This window comes from Musa acuminata, chromosome BXJ3-4 (genome assembly GCF_036884655.1).
Source record: "Musa acuminata AAA Group cultivar baxijiao chromosome BXJ3-4, Cavendish_Baxijiao_AAA, whole genome shotgun sequence".
NCBI classification, from domain to species: Eukaryota; Viridiplantae; Streptophyta; class Magnoliopsida; order Zingiberales; family Musaceae; genus Musa; species Musa acuminata.
In genome coordinates, this window is record NC_088352.1 from 45,344,165 (window position 1) to 45,363,550 (window position 19,386).

At 39.0% G+C, this 19,386-nt stretch overlaps 4 protein-coding genes across 7 annotated transcripts; 3 read left to right on the forward strand and 1 right to left on the reverse strand.

The window, feature by feature from the left end:
- Positions 1–701: 701 nt before the first annotated feature.
- LOC135635849 (cyclin-dependent kinase inhibitor 5-like) lies at positions 702–3,571 on the forward strand. Its single transcript, XM_065147235.1, has 3 exons — positions 702–1,303; positions 2,631–2,825; positions 3,053–3,571. The coding sequence occupies exons 1-3, from the start codon at positions 912–914 to the stop codon at positions 3,120–3,122; spliced, it is 657 nt and encodes a 218-aa protein (XP_065003307.1). The 5' UTR covers positions 702–911; the 3' UTR covers positions 3,123–3,571.
- A 144-nt stretch (positions 3,572–3,715) lies between these two features.
- LOC103982648 (cellulose synthase A catalytic subunit 7 [UDP-forming]-like) lies at positions 3,716–5,266 on the reverse strand. Its single transcript, XM_065147236.1, has 3 exons — positions 5,001–5,266; positions 4,560–4,910; positions 3,716–4,467 (listed from the first exon to the last, which is right to left on the reverse strand). The coding sequence occupies exons 1-3, from the start codon at positions 5,169–5,171 to the stop codon at positions 3,886–3,888; spliced, it is 1,104 nt and encodes a 367-aa protein (XP_065003308.1). The 5' UTR covers positions 5,172–5,266; the 3' UTR covers positions 3,716–3,885.
- A 785-nt stretch (positions 5,267–6,051) lies between these two features.
- On the forward strand, positions 6,052–11,024 carry LOC103974185 (probable inositol transporter 2). The gene is made up of 7 exons (XM_065146355.1): positions 6,052–6,209; positions 6,988–7,147; positions 8,596–8,666; positions 8,756–9,091; positions 9,183–9,290; positions 9,380–9,988; positions 10,417–11,024. The coding sequence occupies exons 2-7, from the start codon at positions 7,015–7,017 to the stop codon at positions 10,891–10,893; spliced, it is 1,734 nt and encodes a 577-aa protein (XP_065002427.1). The 5' UTR covers positions 6,052–6,209; positions 6,988–7,014; the 3' UTR covers positions 10,894–11,024.
- Positions 11,025–13,748: 2,724 nt separating this feature from the next.
- Positions 13,749–18,993, forward strand: LOC135637113 (probable inositol transporter 2). 4 transcript variants are annotated; one of them, XM_065149534.1, is made up of 8 exons: positions 13,749–13,894; positions 14,010–14,143; positions 14,678–14,837; positions 16,293–16,363; positions 16,453–16,788; positions 16,896–17,003; positions 17,093–17,701; positions 18,359–18,993. In XM_065149534.1, exons 3-8 carry the CDS (start codon positions 14,705–14,707, stop codon positions 18,830–18,832), a joined length of 1,731 nt encoding a protein of 576 aa, XP_065005606.1. In that variant the 5' UTR covers positions 13,749–13,894; positions 14,010–14,143; positions 14,678–14,704; the 3' UTR covers positions 18,833–18,993. The 4 variants fall into 4 exon arrangements, with proteins under 4 accessions (XP_065005606.1, XP_065005607.1, XP_065005608.1 ...); XM_065149535.1 differs by having other exon boundaries at positions 14,018–14,143; XM_065149536.1 differs by having other exon boundaries at positions 14,035–14,143.
- The last annotated feature ends 393 nt before the right edge of the window (positions 18,994–19,386 follow it).

The window sequence follows — 19,386 nt, forward strand, 5'->3', positions numbered from 1 at the left end:
AAAACATCAGTTGAAGTTTCAATCAACAATCAAATAATGATCCATTTGATAAATCTTACTGGAAAGAGCATATTAAGAACTTTATGATTTTGTTGTAAATCATAAATAGTTGTGTGTTTTATTTATTTTTCTCTCTTCTCTGATCTATGATCATAAACACAATCATCAAGATATTAACTGGACTAAATATTTCAACTCAAGTTGATAATAATATAATTGATCCATTGAAATTTGTAGAGACACCTATAAAAGAAACTAATGGAGTAGACTTCACATGAAATTTATAGAGAGTTCATCTAAAATTGTTGATTCCACTTTCTCTTAATTTTAATTGTTTGTCTAAATTTATCAAATGTATTTTTTTAGGCAGAATCAGTGTAATAAGGCCAAGCAATCGTGGCTTTAAATAAAAATAATTAAGCAAAATAAAAGAGCCTTCCTAAAAAAGAAATCTATATTTTTCTATAAGAAAAATAGCATCTTTTGTATCACATTATAAACAAAAGTATAACCAAAGTAGATGGGATGAATGCTTTCCTTGTGAGACCTATGAAACCGTATTAAATTCATAATCATATTTTAAGCATGAAAGGATCATTAAATCATGTCACTTTTCCATTGATCGTTTACCTGTCCATTTCATTTCTCCTAAGACTAAGCCTTCGAATATACTACGCATATCCAAAATACCAAAGCCTTCGTCGTTCCTTCCTTCCCCACTACCTTTCAAAACCCCCACCTTTCTCTTCCCTTCCCTTCCCTTCCCTTACCTTCCCTCTTCTCCGCCATTCTCTTCAGTTTCCCAAAACTTCCTCTTTCCTCGTTTGATTCCCTCCACGGTCTTCCCTTCCATTCCTCCTCGCTCGTGGGGAGTCAAGGAACAGAGAGTTGAGGGGGAAGACAACATACGAATGGGGAGGTACATGAGGAAACCCAAGTTCTCCGGCGAGCTGACGGTCATGGAGGGCGCCACCCACCAGCCCTCCCTCGGCGTCTGCACCCGCGCCCGGGCCATGGCGGCCGCCGCCGCAGCGCGGGACTCCTCCCTCTCCTACCTCGAGCTTCGCAGCCGCCGCCTCGAGAAGCCACCGGCCTCCAAGCCCAGGGACCCAGCGAAGGTGACCCCCAAATCCAACCCGATCTCTAAGCTTTGCTCGCAGAAGGCTGGCCGTGTTCCGACATCGAATTCGGGGTCGCTGAGATCCGCACGGATGAAGAGCGGTTCAGAAAACGACGAGGATGCGCCGCCGTATGTGGAGGTCTCGTTAGATGAGAACGATCTCGAGCCTGAATCGAGGGAAAGGTAGGTTTTTGCTGGAGACTCCTCTACAAAAACTAGAGCTTTGTGGTTGAGATTAATGAAACGGAGGATCTGTTGAATCTTGTTCTAGTTAGGGTTTATAAAAAACTAGTGTTTTTAGTTGCTGTTACTTCCTTTGTCGATTATTTTAATGTCTTCTCTTCCCTGAATGTTTGTGTTTTGTGCTTTTATTGCGAAATTTAGATTCCAATTTCAATTGTAATCTGATTCTTTGAGTCCCCTTCAGACATTTAGAAGGGTTTCAAAGATACAAGTCATTTTAGAGCTAAAATATGGATTTGATAATCAGTATAATTAGTTTCTTATGATTATATACGCACAAAACAAAATGACATTGGAAGCGTACAATCATTCTTTGCATGGATCTCTCTTATGATAGTTGCTATCCTAAACATCTCACTCTTCCCACTTAATACTAGGTTTTAACCTTTAGAGATTATGTTGCTTTATTTTCAGAAAAAATCCCTTTAATTCATCTTTTCTACATTGAGCAACTTTTGTAGTTGATTTGAATGGAGGTTTGCTAAAGTTCTCTTTATTATCTTTTATATTAACTTGGCTTTCATATCTTTGCTTCAAAATTGACCAAGTGAAATTCCATTGAGGCTCAATCTTGTTACTTGCCTTTGAAATTTTGTAGAACAATCCTAGAGCTAGAATTTTGTTACTGTATAAGTCTTGTTTTCATCGACTTGTTTCAATTGTATTGGCTTCTTCTTCCCCTTTACTGAATTTTACTACTGGCAAACTAAGCCATAGTCATTATGATAAGTGGAACTCCTACGAGGGGAGCCGCCTCCTCGATAGTAACATGTGTTGGCTACTGGGTTTTACATGTATGTCATATCTTAAAATTATAGCTTTCTCTATGTATCACTTTTTTGGGTTCCTTGGCACCTAAGGAGTGTGGTTTCTGATAGATTTTGATTTGAACTTTAGGGGCATACGTCTTCAAACAACTATAGGTGTCATTAACAGTGCAATGTATTCTTTGTCGGGGACTTCAATTTTTCTTTTTAAAGCATTTAGAGTCCATGTTTAGATTTTTTGCACATTTGCCACATGACTGGTGTTGAGCTCTTACTATGATGTTATTCTTTGGAGTAAAAGCAAAGGAACCACTTCATGCTCATCTTTATTCTAAAGATTGGAGCTAGTTTATTTAGTTTATTAAAGTTTCTTTTTGGTGCTCTGGCTTTATTTAATATCCCAAATTATTTATGCTTAGAAGACCTTATGAATCTTGTTTAAATCATCCTCGAGAAATCTATGGTACTAATGTGCTGTTTGTTGGTTATTGGCATGTCAGAGAGACTACACCGTGTGGTTTGACAAGGGATTCCGGAACAATGGGGACACCAGATTCTACAACAAGATCTACCTACTCAACTGCAGCTAAATGGAGAATGCAGAATCCTATTTGCCAAGACATTCCTACTACTCGTGAGATGGAAGAGTTTTTCGTTGGGCTAGAGAGACTCCAGCAGCAAATATTCATTGAGAAGTATATATATTCTTCAACTTCTTCCCTATTCCTAAATTAGTGAATGCATATACCTTGGAATTCAACTAGCAAAAGAACATGCTGATGAGTGCGTGCCATCATCATGTCTATTATAGAAGATTGTTCTAAAACTCCGGTCATACTTCTGATGACAGTAGCAGCTTGCAAATTTATTTTTGATGTTCCATACACCTCATATTATCTTGTTGTCTTTATCTTATTTCTAGGTACAACTTTGATCCTGTGAATGACCGCCCACTCCCTGGTCGGTATGAATGGGAAGAACTCGGCTCCTAGATAGAAGATTTACCTGTTTCTTCGGTGCCTTCTCCAACTATCTCAGCCCAGGATGTTAGTGGGGATGCAATGGCAGAGGTTGTCACATTCTTTATCTTGTAAAAAGTTGGAAAGATCCAAAGGTAGGCGTAGTCGAATGATCCATAATGTTTAGAGGTGATGAGATAAACCGTAGAAAATCTTGTGGAAGCTTATTGTAATTCTTAACAGATCATTCTCGCGGGTTACAGGGGTCAATCACCCTTGTAGTTTGCAGTTGTGAAAGAGATGATGTATCAAACTCTTCTGTTGAGTCGGGGTTCAATGATGCTCCTCAAGATTCAGTTCTATAATTTGTCCGAATACCTTTGATAGATCCTAATAGTCTGCAAATGCTCTGTACTATGAATGCACTTAATTTAAGACTTAGTTGTGGTATATAGCATTCCTCTTATTGGTCCAGTCAGATACATGCAACATGATCCATTTTCCATTATCTGTTCTTTGCAGTTATGTCTTGATGGTTGATTATTTTGAGCCTCATAATGGCAGCTGGTAGTGTGTTGTATTCAACATCCTCCATGACAATTATTTTATGCGAGCAATATCTGTCTGTCTAGCTTTAGGGAAGCAGAGGCATTTGAGGTGAATTTGATGAGCTTAATAACATCACATGATAAATCATCATCAAACAAAACATGAGATGTTTTCGTATCATATCTCAATTGGAAATGGACTCCTAAAAACCACACACCACAACCAAATCATGAGATGGAAATGGAGACTAGAACTCCACTCCACACTGCTTGAGAACTGGTCCTTGCTGCTTGGGCAAGAAGGGATCGATCCTGACCCAGACCAGCGAGAAGATGGAAGCAAGCAAAATGGACCAGAGCACGACGATGGTGGGAGTTCTGTTCTGCCTTCCCATCAACCCCTTCAAGAACGGATACAGATGGACGATGACCCAGAAGGAAAAGAAGAGCTTCCCGAACAGAGGCCCCCAGGAGCCGTAGCCGTTGTTGACGGCGTCGGACACGCCGGCAACCACCCCCACCATGTTAAGGATGATCAGCGTGGTGGGAGGGATGAGAAGGGTGGTCCACTTGAAGAGGTAGAGCTCCCCAAATTCTGAGTCTTCGCCAGCCTTGGCGGTGACGGTGAAGTTGGTGTCGACGCCGCCGAGGACCTTGAGGAGGCCTTGGAAGACCGCGAAGAGGTGCGCGGACACGCCGCCGATGACCCAGAACTGCTCGTTACGCCACCAGTCCTGGATGGTCACGCCGCTCCATCGGAGCTCGAGGATTCCGGTCGCGATGATGGACAGGAAGAGGGAGAGGAACCACACGCTCGCGATGTTGTCTATCTGTTCACAGATGGCGGTGACATGCATGAGGTAGGCAGAGCTAAATGTAGAGTTTGGGTTGCTGCTACCGCGGAGCCGTGTTAGAATCTTACAATAGGGATGATGAATTTCCCGGTGAGGAGGCAGATGGCCGGAATGGTGCAGTAGGCGAGGAGGGGGATCGACGTGAACGGGTACACGATGGTGTTGGTGTACGCGAACCTCTCCAGCAATTTCAGGATGCCGCCGTAGCCGTACCACAGAGGGCAGTGCCGGCTTAAGAAGATCTCCGCCGAGCCCAGCGCCCAACGCAGCACCTGGTGAAGCCGGTCCGACAGGTTGATGGGAGCAGAGCCTTTGAACGCCGCCCTCTCGGGGATGCAGAACACCGACTTCCAGCCTCGGCAATGCATCTTGAAGCCCGTCAATATGTCCTCCGTCACCGAACCATATATCCACCCAATCTAGAAGACGAGGGGAGAAGAGTGACGCCATCACTCGGAGGCAAGTAGGAAGCATAGTGCAGAGTTGGAAGGCTCAAAGCATCAGATTACCTCCTTGCCCCACTCTGTCTTCTCTTCGTATCCGCAGCTGATTACGTGGACGGCCTCCTTGATAAGGCCGGCGGAGTTGATACCCTTCGGCATTCCCCCTTCGTCCATGAGGGTCGACGCGATGAACACCGGCGACTGCCCGAACCGCTTCTCGAAGTTCTTCTGCGACATGAGCGACGACTTCTCCAGCTCCTCGTAGCCCTCCAATCCCTCCTCTATGTCCTCCAAGTCGAGCCGTCTCTTGGTGTAGCCTTTCTTGTTCTACGTACGCTAAAAGATAAATTGATGTATAAAAGCAAATACAAAAGAGCTATACGTAGATGAATAATCTTGTTAACTTTAGCCTTCATTGTGTTGTGAAGTGAGTATGACGACTGCTCCCTTAAGTCGATTGCATCCCCGAAGATTTAAAGGGACTAAATTCAAAAGTGAAAAGAAAAAAAAAGGGAAAGAAAAGAAGTAATTTATAGACTGATTAGTTATAAAGTTTATTAAGATTAGGACAAAAATTATATACAATGTCAATAGAATTTAATATGAAATTACTAGAAATGCGTGTTTAGAGATTTTAATTTTCATAATGAAAATTTAATATTTTCATTGTAGATATCTTCATTTAATGAATTTTCCTTCATGAAAAATATCGACAGTTTGCTAACATTAATTGATTTTTTATTTGATTTAATAACGGAATTACTAACAGATTGGGGGTGACTGTAAGGTCCAAATCGGGGTCGGCTCTACTCTGGACCGGGTTCAGCTTGGGGCGGACCAAATCCAACCCGGTTTGGTTTGAAGGAACGTGGTTTCAGCCCACTTGGAAGCATTTGTTCGCCCAAGAAGAATAGCAGGGTTTGGCCACGTCAGATGATTGGCGATCTCATTCATGCTGAAAAATTGCAAGGGTGATTCAGACACTTTCCGGATGGCTGGGTTCCGTCAGGTGTCCACCTCACTACCTTGCCACGTCCTAAAATGCATATAAATGCGTTGCCATATCAGCTTTATTCTCCCTTATCCCTTGTATCGTATAAAACACTGCTGTCATCAGCTGTTCTCCTATTTTTGGTTGTCCCCCAAACTTCCTCTCCTTCGTCCGCGTCTCTTAAATGTTGGTGGGGGAATGGAAGCAAACAATCGAACACCTACAGTGCATCCGGCGACGAGATTTCATAAAGATCCTTAGAGAGAGGAAAAAGAGGCTCAGTGGTGAGTTTAGAGTCGTCGGATTTGTTCTATTGGAGCTTTTGTTTCAAAGTCTACATCGAGAATTTAGGTCTTGTGTTTATTATTATTCTGAGATTAGACGTTTTTTTTAATCGAAGCGTTTTAGCACTAAGGGTTTGATGCTGCTAACTTTGCCGGGGTTAGAAGAAGGTCGTCGGCGCCTTCTGTTGTTTAATTACGTTCGAATTGGGTTTTGAGCAGCGTTCTAACCCTATTTGGTCTACATTCGCCTTCCTGGGATTGAAAAACGTCATTGATACTACTGCTGTCTTATTGCATTCTGATATGGTTTTCTCTTGGGCTTATGGTTGATCATGTCAAATTTGCATACCAGCTTCGTCGATTTCATTGTGCCATCAAGTAAAGATAATTGTCTGTCTTTGGTTGGTGGGCTCAACAATGAATGTACACCCAATGTGCATGGTCCATCATGGTGGTGGTATGTGCTTGCGATCCAAGGATAGTTCACCATGCCTTATGCTAATTCAATAGGCTAACTGGGTCAAGTTCATTGCTTCTAAAATGTTTTAAGTCCAAATTAATAGTAGTAGATTCATATAATAATATAAGTTAAATCAGTTCTCTTCTGTATGTCATAGTCTAAGGGATGTTGATAGATTAACAATCATGTAAATTAGGATAAATATCTATTAGTTCTATGTTCTAAACGACCCCGCTTCCTTACGTGAAATCCTCCACAGTTTTTCTGCCTGTTTTAGTTGGTATTTTTTGATCTGATTATAATCTATTCTGGATATAGATACTTCTGTTCTACTTTTCGCATGCAATGGAAGGTGGTGTTCACAATGCAGATAAAACTGAATTTAAGGAATGCTTTAATTTGACATGGAAGCAGCCATATATCCTTCGTCTGGCATTTTCTGCTGGCATTGGTGGTCTGCTTTTTGGTTATGATACAGGTATCAACCATCTTCTGTCTATATTATTATAACTATAGTTCAAGCATTATATAAAAAAGATTGTCTTCTGAATTTCTGTCAAACCCATAAACCTTCTTTGTTTTGTAGCTGAATTTTAATTATTACCTATACATTGCAAAGCTTAATGAATGTGGAATGATCTTTCGGATTAATGATAAAGCATTGGTGAGGGGATTAGTAAGAAATAAGTGGCAAAGTCTTCAATTGACTTTAGAATGGTACCTAGATGGAAAAATAGACCCCAACGCATCTTGTTAACTAGGTCCATAGTATGTGGTACTCCTTTTCCCTTGTAAAATTATTGTTCCCATGCATTCATCCGGTTGTTCATTGTATCTTTCTTTATGTGGTTTTGCTATTCCTTTGTCAAGCCATTCCTATCTGCTCATGCATGTATATTATAATGGCTGCTAGAGAGATAGATTGACCACCCAAATAGTCTCCAAGAACTGGTTGTGATCATATCTTTTTCAATATACATCACATTACTAAGGTTAGTGATAATGCAAGATTATGTTTTAAGCCTCTTTATCATTATTTGGGCTTTATTTTAGCATGATAACTCTGGCATCCCACTTTATTATACAGTTCAGAACAAATTAGTGGAAAGGTAAACATCTATTTTAGACCAATATCAGCATTGTATCTGCTTTAACAACACTTGGAATGGAAAAAAAAACTAGTCAGATTAACAATAAGAGGTCCAAACAATATAAATTGAGGTTTGATGGATGGACTCAAACTTCATGACACTGCCACAACAGTTAGAGAAGAGGACGAGTTATCACAAAGTAAAGAGGGAGAAAATATTAGACACAATATATTGAGAGAGATAATAAATTAAAAAGAACTATCTGACCAGAAAAATATTGTCAATCTAGCTAATTTTGCATCATCACAAGTTGTTATCTACGAGACTATGACCAAGCAACTCAACCCACTTATTTATAACTTCCAACTTTTCTTTGATCGAACTCCACTTAGCACTGTTCATAAATATAAGAGAGGACAAATAACCTCATATGATTTCCTAGGTGACCATATGTTTGTTTGAGTCTTCTGGACCTTTGATCTAGAACTGTAATTTGGTAAGACTAACGTTGATTAACACTATTCTAAAACAAAAATCCAGGCTATTAAACTTTCAGTCCATAGCTGAGTCCATAGTAACTCAAATAATACTGAACCCGTAACAAAATAGGGATTTTGTTTGCAATTGATTTTACTTATCTATAGTTATTAATATTTGTCGGATGAGTTAAACACCTCGTAGTGAATATATCATCATAACACATATAGCTTCTTAATGAACTACAGTATTTTATTTTAAAATTTTTCATTCGTTGCTTTTTATTATTCAATATTCTATAACTGTGTTGATTGTAACTCATGATTTAATAAAATTAATGAACTCGTTAATTGTTTAGGTGTTATCTCCGGAGCACTTCTTTACATCAGAGATGACTTCAAATCAGTTGACAGGAGCACTGTGCTGCAGGTGCAGTTCATTGCATTAATTAATTTATGTTATTTGCTTGTGCACAACAATCCACCCCTCTAAGATTTGGTGTAACCTTGCGTGAACAGGAAACCATTGTGAGCATGGCTGTAGCTGGAGCTATAATAGGAGCTGGATTCGGTGGATGGTTGAATGACAGATTTGGAAGAAGACCTTCGATTATATTGGCTGATTTGTTGTTCTTCGTTGGTGCTATAGTAATGGCTGCTGCACCAATTCCTGGAATTTTAATTCTTGGGAGGATCTTTGTGGGATTTGGCGTTGGGATGGCTTCTATGACCTCTCCACTGTACATTTCTGAGGCTTCTCCTGCAAGAATTAGAGGTGCTCTTGTTAGCACGAACGGGCTACTGATAACAGGAGGACAATTTTTGTCTTACCTTATAAATCTGGCATTCACCAAGGTACCATGTCAAGTCCTTTTCTATCATCGATAGTGGTTACCTACTAAATTGACTGTGTACCAGTAAAAATGATGTTTACGACATTTGGTAGGCACCTGGTACTTGGCGATGGATGCTCGGGGTTGCAGCAGTTCCAGCACTTGTTCAATTTTTGTTAATGTTGTCCCTTCCTGAGTCACCTAGATGGCTGTATAGAAAGGTTAACATCTAAGCCTTTTCATATCAGAATTGTTTGTCATAGATTTTGTTCTTCTTTGTGTCAATTTAGAATTTTCTTTTGTCCGATAGGAAAGGAAAGAAGAAGCTGTAGACATCTTGAGAAGGATATACCCTGCTGAGGAGGTTGAAGCAGAAATTGAGGCTCTACGACTATCAGTTGAAGCTGAAATTGCTGAGGAAGGTTCGATCGGAGAATATAGTTTACCTGGTAAGTTAAGGAAGGCATTGAGCAATGTAGCTGTCCGGAGCGGACTCGTTGCAGGCATTCTCTGTCAGGTTGCTCAACAGTTTGTGGGTATCAATACCGTTATGTATTACAGTCCCACTATTGTTCAGTTGGCTGGCTTTGCTTCTAACAGTACTGCCTTAGCACTTTCTCTAATAACCTCTGGGCTCAATGCCCTTGGATCCATAGTCAGCATCTACTTTGTTGACAGAGCTGGGAGGAGAAGGTTGCTACTTCTCAGTTTGATTGGTATCGTAACCTGTCTTGCATTACTTAGTGGTGTGTTCTTTGGAGTAACAAAACACTCACCAGCGGTTAGCAAAGAGGAAACTCAACTATTCGGCAATTACACATGTCCTGCTTTCAACCCAACCTCAGGCATGGAATGGACGTGTATGGACTGCATGAGAGCAACTTCTGAGTGTGGCTTTTGTGCTCATGGAGGGAATAAGGTTAAGTACTCGGCTGTTAAATCCCTTTATCCTTAAATCCTTACTGTTGTTTGTATTTTAGTAAGAATCCTGGTTGTTCTAACCATGAATGATTATGTCATTTTAAGAAGCTATTAATCTATTGTTTTCCACATAGCGGTGTAAGAGATATTTAGATTGCCTTAGCTTTTAGGTAGAGCTATGTTCGGTCCAGGATGACTTAAAACCGTGTGAAATTGTTCTTGTTTTCGGCAAGTGTGTAACAGTTCAAGCTCCTTGCAGATAATGATCTGCAACTAGCCTTGAAGTTTTCAGTTAAATCGACTTCATCTGTTTTGGTCTCATGTATATCACATATCTTCCTACTTAAGTGGAACATTAAATTCATAAGTCTAGTTACATCAATGTTCTAAACCATATTATATATTGTGCTTGGAATTTCTATACAGCTTCTTCCCGGAGCATGCTTGCGGTCGGATTCTACGGTTAGAGATGCTTGTCACGCCAATCATCGTGAGTGGTACACTCGAGGATGCCCAAGCAACTTTGGATGGTTGGCTCTCGTCGCTCTCGGAGCATACATTGTATCCTACTCTCCTGGCATGGGCACTGTCCCCTGGATTGTCAACTCGGAGATATACCCCTTACGATACCGAGGACTCTGTGGGGGGTTGGCCGCAGTAGCTAATTGGGTCTCCAATCTGATCGTCACGCAAACCTTTCTGAGCTTGACAGAGGCTTTAGGAACAGCTCCCACCTTCCTCTTGTTCTGTGGCATTTCTGCTGTTGCCTTTGTGTTTATCTTCTTACTTGTGCCTGAAACCAAGGGTTTGTCATTCGAAGAAGTGGAGAAGATGCTGGAAAGCAATGATTATAAGGCATGGCGTGGAGCAAGGACTCAGGAAAGCAAAGACCATAATACATGACTATTATTCATCATAAGAGATGTTATTCATGTTACTGTCTTACAAATAAAAATTTTACAAAAACTTTTGTCTGCTGAGCATTTTCATGGTGTTAGCTATAGAAGCACTATAATCAAATTGACTTGGAGCTACTTTGCTTGCAAAGTTCTACTTAGAAAGCATTTACTTCAGAGGTTTGTGCCAATTTGAGTTGGCCTGAACTTGGATGTTGAGTATTTCTATTAGGATACAAATATTTTTCCTATTTTCTCTGTTTTCTGGTTAGACTATTAGGGTTCAAGATGTGGAAAATATTTGCATAATGTTCAAATCTTCTCATATATCTTCTCTCACTTGCTTCTTTCTTGTTCCTCATCATCTGGTGTTACATAAAACGCAAATGTCTCTCCATACAGTAAATTTATAGCATAGAAACTCTCATGAATTGCATGAAGAAAAAAGACTCCATGCATTTTCAATTAAAAACATATTGTTGCATCATTAACTGTTATAGAATCAGTTCAACTATTTCATAATCGAAAGATGACTGTGTAGTAAATGAAAGTGCGAGGATGGCAAGATAGGATCAAGTGATCTGATGGTTATAAGTGCAGCGATAACTTGCTTCAGCAACACAAAATCCATTTCCACATAAATTTATACGGCAGTGAGTTCAAAGATACAAAAGGTCCTAAAGAATACTGTACATTTTTATCACCATCTATCTGGGCACTAAGATTTAGTACATGATAGAAGCAAGAGAAAAAAGATTGTAGCAGTTAGACAAAACATGTAGGTTACAAGATTAGGATACAGATCTGCTGTCTGTGAATGGATCATCGCAACTGTTATGGCGAAAGACTGTAGAGCTGATAGGTTTAATGACATAACATGTCTTTGCTCACATTCAACACTTTGAGAGTGGTTCACAGTGTTTTACATCAGATATAGTATACAGGACCAATGCATCCTCTTTTCTCTATTATGTACTTGCGGCTCGACCAATGCATCTTCTTTTGTGTAGTGCTTGTTTGATATGACCAATAATATGAGGTCAAATGATATAGTCATTATTCTTAACTAATCATGATTAAATACATGGAGTTTAATTAACACCATGCTAGTAATAACACTCAAAAGGAATATTTTCTTGTTAAATTAATGATTACATTATTCTAAGCTTGTTAAGCATTATGAACTTATAAAATTAAGCTAGAGTTCTTCAGTTGTTGATGGATATTATTCGCCCATAACAAATAATTAAATATTGATATTATGAATTTTAGTCTAGAGTTGTAAAGACACAATCCCGCAATTAGACTAATTGATTAGGTATAAAGTTTATTAGGACTAGGACAAAAAATTATATACGATTAAATCAAGCAATTTTCCCATATTAATATTTTATTTTTTTTATTTTTAAAATTTTATAATGTATTTTTAGAAATGAAAATAATAAATTATAATTCCTTCACGGTCCATTAAACCGAAAAAATAGAAACAAGTTGGGTTCTTTAATCATTTGATATGTTTAAATTACTCGGAGATGATTCAACAAATTTATTAGGATAGTAAGTTCTTAAATCATATCTAATTTTGTGATTTTTTTGGGGTAATTTATGCCTTTCCATGAACGACACAAGAACACAGAGTGAGATTATGAGAGGACATATTCATTAGTTTTGTCAGAAGCCATCTCAAGAAGGATTAATCTGCTCGTGAAGAATGTCAAGGTTTGATCGTATCAAATACATCAGTGAGCACATTCACCCCTGACACCTTCCAAAGGTGACTCAATCCACCTTGCTACTTCCTAAATAGCTTGTTGTGTCCTATTTTACTTGTGCTCGTTATTGTAAGGTGTGCTATTAATTTTAGCCATGCGAGCCACCAATGCAATTCCCTTAATTGCTTCTTAATAAAAAAATATCGTTATTTATTTTCTAAACAATAATATGCGCTTATTAGAAATTTTATTTAGCAATCAATTAGGTATGATTTATTTACTTATAATTTAAAATAAAAAAAATTAATATATTTTTACCACTTTGTAAATCTGTAATTTTATGATGTATTTGAGACACTTGTTTAATGATATATTATTTTATGAATTTAGTTTTATAAATTAATATCATGCCACTGGTATTTCATATCTAAATTATCATTTAATTGTCATCATGAAATTTACAATTTCTAATAATTTTGATTCTATGAATGAAATCAGCAGTTTGTTGACATTTTAAATATTTGATAGATTGTTCATGCGATAGAATGGCAATAGAATTCAGTATGAAATTACTAAAAATGCATGTTTAGAGGTTTTAATTTTCACCATGAAAATTTAATATTTTCAATGTGGATATCTTCATTTAATGATTTTCCCTTCATGAAGAATATTGACAGTTTGCTAACATTAATTGATTTTTTATTTGATTTAATAACGGAATTACTAAAATATTATGTTTTGAAAAAGTTTATCCCGAAATCTGAATAAAAGTCGGATTTAATTAGGGGTGACTGTCAGGTCCGATTCGGGGTCGGGTCTGCTCTGGACCGGGTTCAGCTGGGGGCGGACCAAATCCAACCCGGTTTGGGTTGCGGGAAGGTGGATTCAACCTAATTGGAAGCATTAGTTCGTCCAGGAAAAATATCAGGGTTTGGCCACGTCAGATGATTGGCGATCACATTCAACCTGATAAATCGCAAGGGTGATTGGGTTCCGCTAACTGACACTTTCCCGATGACTGGGTTCCTCCACCTCACCAGCTTGCCACGTCCGAAAGAGCATATAAATCCGTTGCCATGTCAGCTCGATTCTTCCTTATCCGTCGCATTGTTAAAAACACTTGCTGTCATCAGCTGTTCTCCTAATTCTGGTTACGTCCCTAAACTTCCTCTCCTCCGTTCGCGGCTCTTTCTTAAATGTTGGTGGGGGAGTGGAAGGCAACAATCGAACACCTACTGTGCATCCGGGGACGAGATTAGATAAAGATCCTTAGAGAGAGGAAAAAGCGGCTCAGTGGTGAGTTTAGAGACGTCGGATTTGTTCTATTGGAGCTTTTGTTTCAAAGTCTGCATTGAGAATTTAGGTCTCGTGTTTGTTATTATTTTGTGATTAGACGTTTTCCTAATCGAAGCGTTTTAGCACTAAGGGTTCGATAGTAATCGGAGAAGAAGGTCGTCGGCGCCTTTCTGTTGTTTTATTACGTTCGAATTGGGTTTTGAGCAGCGTTCTAACCCTATTTGGACTACATTCGACTTCCTGGGATCGGTAAACGTCTTCGATACTTCCGCTGTCTTATTGCATTCTAATATGTTTTTCTCTAGGGCTTATGGTTGATCTTGTCAAATTTGCATCTTAGCCAAGTCGATTTCATTGTGCCATAAGTAGAGACGATTGTCGTGCCTGTCTGTCTGTCTTTGGTTGGTGGGCTCAACAATGAATGTACACCCAATGTGCATGGTCCATCATGGTGGTGGTATGTGCTTGGAATCCACGGATAGCTCACCATGCCGTATGTTAATCCAATGGGCTAACTGGGTCAAGTTCGCTGCTTCTAAATGTTTGAAGTCCAAATTAATAGTAGTAGATTCATATAATACTGTAAATTAACTCAGTTCTCCTCTGTATGTCATAGTTAGTCTAAGGGAAGTTGATAGATTAACAATCATGTAAATTAGGATGAATATCTATCAGTTCTATGTTCTAAACAACCCCCTTTCGCTTTATGTGAAATCCTTCACAGTTTTTCTGCCTGTTTTAGTTAGTATTTTTTGATCTGATGGTAATCTATTCTGGATATAGATACTTCTGTTCTATTTTTCGCATGCGATGGAAGGCGGTGTTCACAAAGCAGATAAAACTGAATTTAAGGAATGCTTTAATTTGACATGGAAGCAGCCATATATCCTTCGTCTGGCATTTTCTGCTGGCATTGGTGGTCTGCTTTTTGGTTATGATACAGGTATCAACCATCTTCTGTCTATATCGTTATAACTATAGCTCAAGCATTATATACAAAAGATTGTCTTCTGAATTTATGTCAGACCCCTAAAACTTCTTTGTTTTGTAGCTGAAATTTAATTATTACCTGTGCATTGCAAAGCTTAATGAATGTGGCATGATCTTTTGGATTAATGGTAAAGCATTGGTGAGGGAATTAGTAAGAAATAAGTGGCAAAAACTTCAATTGACTTTGGAATGGTACTTGGAGCAGAAAAATAGGGCCCAACGCATCTTGTTAACTAGGTCCATAGTATGTGGCACTCCATTTCCCTTGTAAAATTATTGTTCCCAAGCATTCATCTGGTTGTTCATTGTATCTTTCTTTATGTGGTTTTGCTATTCCTTTGTCAAGCCATTCCTATCTGCTCGTGCATGTTTATTATAATGGCTGCTAGAGAGATAGATTGGCCACCCAAATAGTCTCTAGGAACAGGTTATGATCATATCTTTTTCAATGTACATCATATTACTTAGGTTAGTGATAATGCAAGATTATGTTTTAAGCCTCTTTCTCTTTATTTGGACTTTATTTGAACATGATAACTCTGGCATCCCACTTTATTATACAGTTCAGAACAAATGAGTGGAAAGCTAAACATCTATTTTAGACCCATATCAGCATTGTATCTGCTTTAACAACACTTGGAATGGAAAAAAAAAACTAGTCAGATTAACAATAAGAGGTCCAATCAATATAAGTTGAGGTTTGATGGATGGACTCAAACTTCATGACACTGCCACAACAGTTAGAGAAGAGGATGAGTTATCACAAAGTAAAGAGGGAGAAAATATTAGACACAGTATATTGAGAGAGATAATAAATTAAAAAGAACTATCTGACCGGAAAAATATTGTCAAACTAGCTAATTTTACATCATCACAAGTTGTTATCTACGAGACTACGACCAAGCAACCCAACCCACTTATTTATAACTTCCAACTTTTCTCTGATCGAACTCCACTTGGCACTCCTCGTTCATAACCATGAGAGGACAAATAACCTCATAATATGATTTCCTAGGTGACCATATGTTTGTTTTAGTCTTCAGGACTTTTGATCTAGCACTATAAATTGGTAAGACTAATGTGGATTAACACTCTTCTAAAACAAAAATCCAGGCTATTGAACTTTCAGTCCATAGCTGAGTCCATAGTAACTCAAATAATACTGAACCCATAACAAAATGGGGATTTTGTTTGCAATTGATTTTACTTATACATAGTTATTAATATTTGTCGAATGAGTTAAACACCTCGTAGTGAATATATCATCATAACACATATAGCTTCTTAATGAACTACAGTATTTTATTTTAACATTTTTCATTTGTTGCTTTTTATTATTCAATATTCTATAACTGTATTGATTGTAACTCCTGATTTAATAAAATTAATGAACTTGTTAATTGTTTAGGTGTTATCTCTGGAGCACTTCTTTACATTAGAGATGACTTCGAATCAGTTGATCGGAGCACAGTGCTGCAGGTGCAGTTCATTACATTCATTAATTTATGTTATTTTCTTGTGCACAACAATCCACCCCTTTAGGATTTGGTGTAACCTTGTGTGAACAGGAAACCATTGTCAGCATGGCTGTAGCTGGAGCTATAATAGGAGCTGGATTCGGTGGATGGTTGAATGACAGATTTGGAAGAAGACCTTCTATTATATTGGCTGATTTGTTGTTCTTCGTTGGTGCTATAATAATGGCTGCTGCCCCAATTCCTGGAATTATAATTCTTGGGAGGATCTTTGTGGGATTTGGAGTCGGGATGGCTTCTATGACCTCTCCACTGTACATTTCTGAGGCTTCTCCTGCAAGAATTAGAGGTGCTCTTGTTAGCACTAACGGGCTACTGATAACAGGAGGACAATTTTTTTCTTACCTTATAAATCTGGCATTCACCAAGGTACCATGTCAAGTCCTTTTCTATCATCGATAGTGGTTACCTACTAAATTAACTGTGTACCAGTACAGATTTCTAACAGCAAAAATGACGTTTACGACATTTGGTAGGCACCTGGTACTTGGCGATGGATGCTTGGGGTTGCAGCAGTTCCAGCACTTGTTCAATTTTTGTTAATGTTGTCCCTTCCTGAGTCACCTAGATGGCTGTATAGAAAGGTTAACATCTAAGCCTTTTCATATCAGAATTGTTTGTCATAGATTTTGTTCTTCTATGTGTCAATTTAGAATTTTCTTTTGTCCAATAGGAAAGGGAAGAGGAAGCTGTAGACATCTTGAGAAGGATATACCCTGCTGAGGAGGTTGAAGCAGAAATTGCGGCTCTACGACTATCAGTTGAAGCTGAAATTGCTGAGGAAGGTTCGATCGGAGAATATAGTTTACCTGGTAAGTTAAGGAAGGCATTGAGCAATGTAGCTGTCCGGAGAGGACTCGTTGCTGGCATTCTCTGCCAGGTTGCTCAACAGTTTGTGGGTATCAACACCGTTATGTATTACAGTCCCACTATTGTTCAGTTGGCTGGCTTTGCTTCTAACAGTACTGCCTTAGCACTTTCTCTAATAACCTCTGGGCTCAATGCCCTTGGATCCATAGTCAGCATCTACTTTGTTGACAGAGCTGGGAGGAGAAGGTTGCTACTTCTCAGTTTGATTGGTATCGTAACCTGTCTTGCATTACTTAGCGGTGTGTTCTTTGGAGCAACAAAACACTCGCCAGCGGTTAGCAAAGAGGAAACACAACTATTCGGCAATTACACATGTCCTGCTTTCAACCCAATCTCAGGCATGGAATGGACGTGTATGGATTGCATGAGAGCAACTTCTGAGTGTGGCTTTTGTGCTCATGAAGGGAATAAAGTAAGTATTCAGCTGTTAAATCCTTTTATCCTTAAGTCCTTACAGTTGTTTGTATTTTAGTAAGAATCCTGGTTGTTCTAACCATGAATGATCATGTCATTTTAAGAAGCTATTAATCTATTGTTTTCCACATAGCGGTGTAAGAGATATTTATAATGTCTTAGCTTTTAGGTAGAGCTATGTTTGGTCCAGTATGACTTAAAACCAGGGTTTGTCGTATTGAGCCGTACCGCCCGGTACGGGCGGTACGTACCGGTCCGACAGGTTTTCGGTACGCGGACCGATGATTATCGGTCCGAGATACTGTAGCACTGCTACAGTACTCGATACACTCAAGTGTACCGCTTGGTACAACCGGGTGTACCGCTCGGTATACCGGTACCGAGCCCAGGTCGAAATACCGGTACGGTACGATATTGCGAACCCTGCTTAAAACTGTGTGAAATTGTTCTTGTTTTCGGCAAGTGTGAACGGTTCATGCTCCTTGCAGATAATGATCTGCAACTAGCCTTGAAGTTTTCAGTTAAATCGACTTCATCTGTTTTGGTCTCATGTATATCACATATCTTCCTACTTAAGTGGAACATTAAATTCATAAGTCTAGTTACATCAATGTTCTAAACCATATTATTTATTGTGCTTGGAATTTCTATGTAGCTTCTTCCCGGAGCATGCTTGCGGTCGGATTCTACGGTTAGAGATGCTTGTCACGCCAATCATCGTGAGTGGTATACTCGAGGATGCCCAAGCAACTTTGGATGGTTGGCTCTCGTCGCTCTCGGAGCATACATTGTATCTTACTCTCCTGGCATGGGCACTGTCCCCTGGATTGTCAACTCGGAGATATACCCCTTACGATACCGAGGACTCTGTGGGGGGTTGGCCGCAGTAGCTAATTGGATCTCCAATCTGATCGTCACACAAACCTTTCTGAGCTTGACGGAGGCTTTAGGAACAGCTCCCACCTTCCTCTTGTTCTGTGGCATTTCTGCTGTTGCCTTTGTGTTTATCTTTTTACTTGTACCGGAAACCAAGGGTTTGTCATTCGAAGAAGTGGAGAAGATGCTGGAAAGCAATGATTATAAGGCATGGCATGGAGCAAGGACTCAAGAAAGCAAAGATCATAATTAAAAATTTTACGAAAACTTTTGTCTGCTGAACATGTTCGTTGTGTGCCACAAATTTAGAAACTTTTCATGGTGATAGGTATAGAAGCACTATTATCGATTGACTTGGAGCTGCTTTGCTTGCAAAGTTCTACTTAGGAAGCATTTACTTTAGCTGTTTTTAGAGCTTCGCTGATTTGAGTTGACCTGAACTCAGATGTTGAGTATTTATATTAGGATACAAATATTTTTCTATTTGCTCTGTTTTCCGGATAGACTGTTAGGCTTCAAGTTGTGGAAAATATTTGGATAAAGTTCAAATCTTCTCATGTATCTTCTCTCGCTTGTTCCTTTCTTTTCGTTCCCTTGTCATCTGGTGTTACATAAAAAGCAAATGTCTCTCCACACAATAAATTTATGGCATAGAAACTATCATGAATTGCTTGAAGATATAAGAACTACAGCTCCCACTACTCCATGCAATTACAATTAAAAACAGCTAGTTGCATCATTAACAGTTATAGTATCAGTTCAACAAGTACACATTTCATATTTCGTAACAGAAAATGACTGCAGTAA